This window comes from Micromys minutus (assembly GCF_963924665.1).
Source record: "Micromys minutus genome assembly, chromosome: 14".
Lineage (NCBI taxonomy): Eukaryota > Metazoa > Chordata > Mammalia > Rodentia > Muridae > Micromys > Micromys minutus.
This window is the reverse complement of record NC_137983.1, coordinates 4,401,364-4,410,109: the sequence shown is the minus strand read 5'-3', so window position 1 is coordinate 4,410,109 and position 8,746 is coordinate 4,401,364. Positions and strand designations below refer to the sequence as shown.

The window sequence follows — 8,746 nt, the reverse complement described above, 5'->3', positions numbered from 1 at the left end:
TTAAAGCAATGGGTCCTCAAGGACTTAGAATTCCATCAGGAGTTTCTTTCAGAAGAAATGGCTGCCTGCTCTGGGGGAAGGTAGAGGAGGAATCTGTGGCCAATGGAGCATAATTACTACTTGGGAGAGAATGTTGTGGGAAAGACCAGCCTTGCAGGAGGGCCTGGCTGAGACACTAGTGCACTAATAGATCTTGTCTTCTATTTAAACTTAAACCTCCCGTCAGTGCCTTGTAAGGAGACTTGAGGGCTGGTTGAATCTCTTTGTCCTCCTCAAGGTTGAATAATTCTTTCTGCTGCTCACTATTAACTTGGCTCTTTTCTTGTGCTTATTGAGAACCAGTGGCCAAATCTGGCTTGTTGGGGCACAGTCATCTTCATGTATGACTACATAGCCTAGGCAGTCAACCAATCTTGACTTTTAAAAACCTTTGGGCCAATCTGCTTTTATGTTATCTTTATTGGATTCCCATTAAAACTTCATGTGTTGGGACGTGGGAAGAGAGTTTCTTTAGCAAACCAAACAAACAAAACCACTAAAACACACGTTGAAAGATGCAGATAACATCCCCATCATTCTTCCTTCCACACATTTCCCTTTTTCCTTTGGGACACAGATGGTCACCTTACAAATATGGCATAAAATTTACAAATCCTCTATAATTTAGTTTTCAGAACTATCCTCTTGTTTTCAAGAAAAGTCGTGTTTTAATTAGCCCATTATTTGCACCAGGAAGAAGATGTATTTTAAGTTTCTTGAATTCAAACTGTGTTAGGCTAACTAGAACAGGTACACTTTTGGAAGTATGTCAGAGGGCTCCCTACATATGCTCATTCTGCTTCCTCTGAGTCTTCTAGATTAATTGACAAGGTGAAGGGGAAAGGTCTATGCCTGCACAGAGGGGCTGCAAGCCAGCCTGGGATGCTAATCTTGTTTCCATTTAGCTCTTGGAGATTTCCTGAGTACCTTCAACACTTTACCTCAACCAACACAGAATTTAAACATGTTTAGTCCAAGAATACTTAATATTGATTATGTTATTATAATGTTAAGTACCAATGCCTGCATGCCATGATGATTATAGATTTTTATCCTTCTGAATCTGTAAGTTCAAATAAATACTGCAAAGTGTCCTGGCTGTGGTGTTTTATCACAACAATATTCTGTACCATACATAAAGTCATTCTAGCACTACATCAGTGGGAAATATGTAGTGAATGCTCAGTGAGTTCTCTCCTGAGTACATCAGTCAATACGTGAATGCATACCCAGCTTTTTAATAGGGCACAGGGTGAGTGGTCAGTGTACTAGTTTTATCTATGTTGCTGTGTTAAATAAATTATGACCGAAAGTAAGGTAGAGGAGGAAAAGGTTTCTAGATTATAGTTTCTGGTTTACAGTCCATGGCTGAGAAAATCAGGGCAAGACTGCAAAGAATGTGAAGCAGAAACCACAGAAAAACATTGCTGCTATGTCATTCATGAGCTCATGATGAACTAACTTTCATATAAAGTTTAGGGTCAGCAGCCCAGAGAATGGTGTCACCCAAAGGGTTCTGGGGCTTCCTACATCAGCCTATACGAAAGACAGTTTCACCTAAGACATGCTCACAAGCCAGTAGGATCTAGGTAATTCCTCAGTCCAGGCTTTCCTCTCAGATAACTCTATGTTGTAGGAATTAAACCCCTAGGACATCAGGAACAACAAAAGCCCAGGTTTCCTTTACTAACTACTCCCATTTTTTAAGGCACGGTTTCTAGGCTTATTTAATGCACAACGATTGGAAACCCTTGTTCATTCTTGACAGAGAAAATCACATCTAAATTGTTACCATACCATTTACCTCATCATCTAATCTAGATTTCTGATTTCTGATACTTGAAAAATAAAAAAAAAAAAAAAGAATAAACTTTCTCTCTAGGTTCATTGACACTGTTAAGCAGTTTGAAGTAATTATTATAACATATCTAAAGCTAATTTTGTATTTTAAATAAATTTAAAAGATAAATAACCTTTATAAGGAACTCCAGTACAGATAGTAGTATTTGATTATTTTGTTTTCCTTGCCTTAGGAGACCATGGACATTGAAGCGTACTTTGAAAGAATTGGTTATCAGAAGTCCAGGAACAAACTGGACTTGCAGACATTAACTGAAATTCTTCAGCATCAGATACGGGCTATTCCTTTTGAAAACTTGAACATCCATTGTGGGAAAGCCATGGAACTGAACTTAGAGGCTGTCTTTCATCACATTGTGAGGAAAAAGCGGGGTGGGTGGTGTCTTCAACTCAATCATCTTCTCTACTGGGCTCTGACCATGATAGGTTTTGAGGCCACAATGTTAGGAGGATGTGTTTATGTCCCTCCAACCTGCAAATATAGCAACACTGTGATTCACCTTCTACTACAGGTGACCATCAGTGGCAAAAAATATATTGTAGATAGTGCATTCCCATTTTCCTGTCAGATGTGGGAGCCTCTGGAATTGACATCTGGGAAGGATCAGCCTCAGGTGCCTGCCATCTTCCACTTGACAGAAAAGAATGGAACTTGGTACCTGGAACAAACTAAAAGACAGGAATATGTTCCAAACCAAGAATTCATTGATTCTAATTTTCTTGAGAAGAACCAACATCGAAAAATCTACTCTTTTACTCTTGAACCTCGAACAATTGAAGATTTCCAGAGCGTGAGTGCACACTACCAGGTATCACCAACATCTCTGATGAAAAACACGTCACTTTGCTCCCTGCAAACCCAAGAAGGGGTCTATGGTTTAATGGGCACCATTCTTGCCCATAAGAAGTTCAATTATAAGGACAATGTAGATCTGGTAGAGTTTAAAACTCTGAAGGAAGAAGAAATAGAAGAAGTCCTGAAGCATGTTTTTGGTATTCACTTGGAGACAAAGCTTGTGCCCAAATGTGGTATTGTTTTGCTTACTATTTAGAGTACTAAGGGAAAATGGTCTTCAAAGTTTCTATCTGTACTTATTCTTTCATGTAAAACAATCAAATTATGCAAATTAGGTGGCAGAACAAGAAATCTTGAGTTATTTTATCACAAAGTTCTTCAAAGACTACCTGGTGTTGAATCAACATCTATCCTCGAAATTATGCTAAGAAAATTATTGACATCAAATCGCTTTTTCTGCAAGATTAACCATTTATGTAACTAAATGACTTTTTAAAAAAATGTGCCATTAAAATATAATCATAATAAAAGTGCCTTAATGATGATATTGTTGACTTGATTTATACTATAAAACTCTCCTTTGACTCATTGTTGAATTCAATCAAAGGTTTTAATGTTAGTTAGGTAAAGTATACAGTGCAGACTTTATGTTCCTCTAGCAAAGGTTCAGATTCATCTTTACAAGATGCACTAATGTTACATAAGGCAGAAAAAGGGAAAAGTAAGATACAGTGTTGGTTACAAGTAATTCTAAAAATAAGAATGACACCTGTAGAAAGTACTGAGAGATGAACAACTATGAACTTGGTACAGGTGGTCAAGTCTTCCACAATGGCCTTAGCAACTTCAATTCTGCATTCATGGTGTTTCTCAAGCTGTTACCATTAGTATTTAGAATAGTCTATTTCCGCTAAACAGTTAATATATAAAGTGGTAATTATTATAAAATGCATATTAGATGGAAAACATAGAACAAAAGAATACTGTTGACTAATACAATAAGAATCAGAGATTTGTAAAGGAGTAGCTGTATTTTGAGCCTGATTTTTCTACACTTTTATCTTCTTCAAATGTACTGTCTTATTTAAGAATTAGATTCTTGCAGTTCCTTCCACTCAATGTGGTAAGAAATAAAAGTTTTTTAGGGAAGTTCTGTAGCCACTCTACTTTGTGTCCTTCCTAGCTTGGAATCATGGTACCATTGTCATTTCCCAGAATCATATCTAACTAAATCATGATGTGAGACATCCAAGATCAAGCAGCACCTCAAACAGGCGTTTGGCTTATGGATTCAAAGTCAGGGTTACAGTTTGAAATTCAGATGTATTCTTGCATTTGTCATCAACTAAGAAAAGTAATGAGAAAAGTAAGGCCTGGAGTAAATGACCATTTATTAAGAGAATAGGCCAGGAATTCATGTGAACATATAGTAAAATATTAACTCAGGGTGTATATCTTAGGAAGAGGTGGGAAAAAAAAAAAAAAACCTGTCCTGAATGGGAAGTAAGGATGTCAATGTCACTTTGTCCTCCAGCCCCATGGTTCTCTCTGTCACTGTCAAGTCAACTTGGTACTCTTGAGCTCAAAGAATTTTTGTATTCTGACCAAGACCATTTCAATGACAAAACAAACAAACAAAAAAAACAACAAACAAAAAAAACCCTAAAACAGTGAGCTAGTCAAGAAAAGTAGATCATAGTAAATGATGCAGTTACACTTAAATGTATCAGTAGTGCATGTGTAAAGTGATCCTTAAAAGTGTAATCAGCTTTTCTTCACTATTTCAACTATTCTGGGCAGGGCTGGGGAGCATTTGCTGAAAAAACATGTAGCTGTAGATCTTAGATGAAGGACTGAATGGTTGGACACTGACAATGTATGGTCAACAGTTATTGTTGAGATACAAATGACTAAAGGAGAACGCCAACATGTCTGACTAAAGATTTTAATGTCTCTCCATTCTTTTGTAAATTTCGAAATGACTAACTATCTTTCAGGTGGCTTCCTGGAGGCTAGAAAACGTTGTATCTTGTTTAAACCTCAAGACTATAAAATTGAAGGCAGAGCTACATATTGCCTGAAAAGATTGGAATAATGGTCTTCATGTGAATGTCATGTGTGTGAATTTATGCTCACTTCTGCCAATATTAAGCCAGAGAGAGAGAGAGGAGAGAGAGAGAGTATCTGTAAATTTATATCTTTGCCTCTATGGGGTTCCAAAGCTGAGTTATTAAAGAGATAATTCTTTGAGTGGACATTATATAAATAATGGTACTTACTAAATGCTAGCCATACATCCCTGAGAAAAAAAAACACAGGAATGCAATTTTATTAAATAAATACAGCTTCTAAATATTTTTTATTCATACAATGGTTAATGCACTGGTTAAAGAAATAGTGAAACTTAGCTGTTCTACAGTTGAACTTCAAAACATGCTAAGTAAAAGAAACCAAACACTAAAGTCAGCTGTGGTTACCATTTGGATAATGATACAACTAATTGGCTAATATTATCAAATTATACATTTTAAACAAACAATAAATGTATGTAAAAACAGCTCTTTCAGATGGTCGGTCTTGATCACTGGACATTGATTAAATACCTATGAATTTTACCTACAACTGAAAACAGCTAAATTTTCCATTTACTACTAGGCCAGCATCCTGATGGAGATAATTAAAGATTCCTTCTCCAAAAATAAACAGAGAACTTGGTTTAACGAACAAAATTAAAATTCATGCAATTCCTTGGCCTCAGCCAAGCCGAATAGATCAAAAAGCTGATTCACAGCCAATATCATACTCCCATGACCATCATAAACTCTCTTGGCATTTTCCCCTCAGAAGAGTCACTCTTCATCATGCATGAGATCATTTTTCTGGACAGGAACTAACAGTGCTTGCTTGCCTAATGAGTTTAGAATTTTTGCCTTCTTTAAAGTGTATGTCATACATATACATTTATGTACATATATGCATATGTGTGTATGAGGTATATATTCACCTGTGTCTGTGAGTGTGCACATGTGAAACACAGAGAAGAACATGATGTATCTTGAGATTTCGTTGTTCACATTATATGTAAACAGAGTGCCTCAGTGAATCTGCAGCTCAGCGTTTTGGCTAGATTGGTAGGCACTGATCGTCTAAGATCTTCCATCTTCAGAGCAGTCCTGTTGGAGTTGTACATGTATATATGGCCGCAACTAGCTTTAAAATAGTCTCTGGTAATTTCATACATGGATACCATGAATCTTGATCATGTATACCCTGCATTCCCCCCTCTCACTCCTTTCTGGATTCCTTCCAACACATTCCCCATCCAATTTTAATATCTTCCACCTCATCTTATTCTTTTTCAATACTTTTGGAATTAACCCACTGAGTCCTGGTAGTGTTGCCAATATGTGTATGGATATGACCATATACTGGAGTTCAAAGCCAAGACTTGAATGCTGGGGATCTGAACTCAGGTTTTCATGTGTATACAGTCAGCATTCACACACACTGAGCCTACTAGGCATCTCTCCGATTTTCTTGTAGAAAATTAAAACTCCAGGCCATGAGAGACCCATGTTATAGTGACCCAATGTCTCTTCAAAGCTTGAAAGTCAGAATGGACATATCTATTAATGGAAGGGACCGCTAGCACTGAGCGTGCTTTACCTCTATCCATCCATGCCCCAGAGACTGAAACTATACCACTCTCTTAAGAAAGCTTTACTTTTTGATGAGAAATATTCTCATAAAACCTTGCAATTTCATGAAAATGAAGATAATCTGCCTTTCAAACACAACATATTTCTGAAACAGTCATTTAAGCAAACAAGCAAACAAACAACAACAAACTTGAGAAGACAATGTAGAATGAGAGGTCATTGGGGGAGCCTTGTCCCTCTTGTGGGAAAGGATATCAGGCTGAAGGCTGATGATCTGTTCTCATGAAGAATGGAAACATCAACAGCAGCATCTGGGCCCAAGTAACAATGTGAGACCGCCAAGTCCAAATAAACCACACCCTCTCTTCTCAACAGTAAGGCTCTGGTAGAACAGCCTGGTATCTACTTTAAATAGTAGCTTCCTATTATGTTTTTTCATTGGTTGTACTTGTTGTCTGGGACTGAATAACACACACACATTAGATGTCTGACAACAGTAATTAATTTCTGTATAGTTCTAGAGATAGATGTGTAAGCTCTAGGTGTTGACAAGTTTCATCCCTCCAAATAACCTGGCTTCCAGATAACCTTACTCTTATTCATGTCCTTACTCTCCATCTGTAATGCTATGCCCTCATCTATTTTTATCAGGACATAAGCTACAGCAATATGGTCCAGAAACATTAGCTCATTTTACCTTAGTTATATTTTTAAAGGTCCTATAGTAAAATATGGTCAGATTCCAAATATATGAACTTGAGAGAAACACAGCACAGCCCATAACATTCTACCCTCTGGTCCCTTGATTCATGTGTACATTGTATACAAAATGAATTTGCCCACTACTAATATTACAAGCTCTTAACACATTCTAACATCTAAGATAAGCCCTGTCTTAGCACTGTTGCTGTGAATAAACACAATGACCAGGATAACTATTACAAAAGAGTGAATTTAATGATGGGCTTGTTCAGAATTTCAGAATTTTAGCCCATTATCATTGTGGTGGGGCATGTATTTTTTTTTTCTGGAGCAGTAGCTGAGAGCTACATCCTGATTCACAGGCCAAGAGAGAACACGTATGTTATGGTGAGAATTTGAAACCTTAGAGCCCAGCTTCAGTAATACACTTCCTCCTAATCCTCCCAATACCATTAATATTTCAATTCCCTAATGATTAAGCATTCAAATACATGAACCTATGGAAGTTATTCTTATTCAAACCATATTAAACCCCAAATCACATATATTACATCATCAAACTCAGGCCTAGATACTATTGGTGATATCATTTATCTGAAGCAAGATTCCTCTAATTATAATTACTTAAACTAAACAAGATGTTCTTTGAAAGATTAGACAGAAAGTAGATGATATGATTCCATTTACTAAAGGAAAACATAGAAAGAAAGAGGTTTTTAGTAAGTCCAAATTCAAAATGGATGCCACTAGCTAAAGAGTGGATTTTACTAACTTCTTCTCTGTTCTCTATCCTTGATATGGTGATGTCCTTATAACTTTTCTATTGCTGTGAAGAGACACCATGGCCACTCCAACTCTTATAAAAGAAAAAATTTAATTGGAGCAGGCTTACAGATCCAGTGGTTTAGTTCATTATCATCATGGTGGGAAGCACAAAAGCATGCAAAGTCAGGCAGGTATAGTGCTAGAGAAATTGCTGAGAATGTTACATCCAGTTTTAGAGGCAACAGGAAAAGAGAGCTATTGGGCCTGGCTTGGGCTTTTGAATCTCAGAGCCCACCTCATCCAAATCTTTCTTGAATAATGTCACTTCCTGATGACTTAATCATTTAAATATATGAGCCTATGAGGGCCACTCTTACCCAAACCACCACAGTTGACATCAAATCTTTTCTCCTCTCAGAGTAGTGGCCTCAGCTGTTTAGTCTGGAAGTTCACTGAAACTAAGACAGTGACTCTGGGATAAATAGAGAAGGGTGTCACATAGTCAGGGTACAGTATTGTGTTGAACTTTAGTTTTACTGACATCAGCTTATCCCTTTTAAAAGGTTCCCTAGGGAAATGCTCAAAGACATGTGTATGACCCTGGGCAGAATCTTAAGTGATTATGTTGGTGTTGCCCTAGCAATAGAAGCCTGAAAAGCTTTTAATATAAAATCTATAATCTAAAAAGTATTCTTTTTTAAGGGAAAGGAGAAACCAAATCAAAATAGGCCCAAGTCAATGAGAGCTGGCAAAGCTGTCTACTGCAGATACATCTCCTTCATCTTGCTTATGTCTTTCTCTCCAAGGGACCCTTGTTTGTTCAATAGTCTGAGTAACCAACTAAGTGGGTAGAAATTAAAAATTTTCTAGGCATTAGTGATTAACATAGAACTTAAGATAATTTTCACACATCTATGATTAGAGA

The 8,746-nt window shown here is 37.0% G+C and overlaps 1 protein-coding gene across 1 annotated transcript; it reads left to right on the top strand.

Annotated features, from left to right (window-relative positions):
* Positions 1-2,067: 2,067 nt before the first annotated feature.
* Positions 2,068-2,951, top strand: LOC308430008 (arylamine N-acetyltransferase 3; the record flags this gene model as incomplete). The annotated part of the gene is made up of 1 exon (XM_080929089.1): positions 2,068-2,951. The coding sequence occupies exon 1, from the start codon at positions 2,079-2,081 to the stop codon at positions 2,949-2,951; it is 873 nt and encodes a 290-aa protein (XP_080785215.1). The 5' UTR covers positions 2,068-2,078.
* Between the last annotated feature and the right edge of the window lie 5,795 nt (positions 2,952-8,746).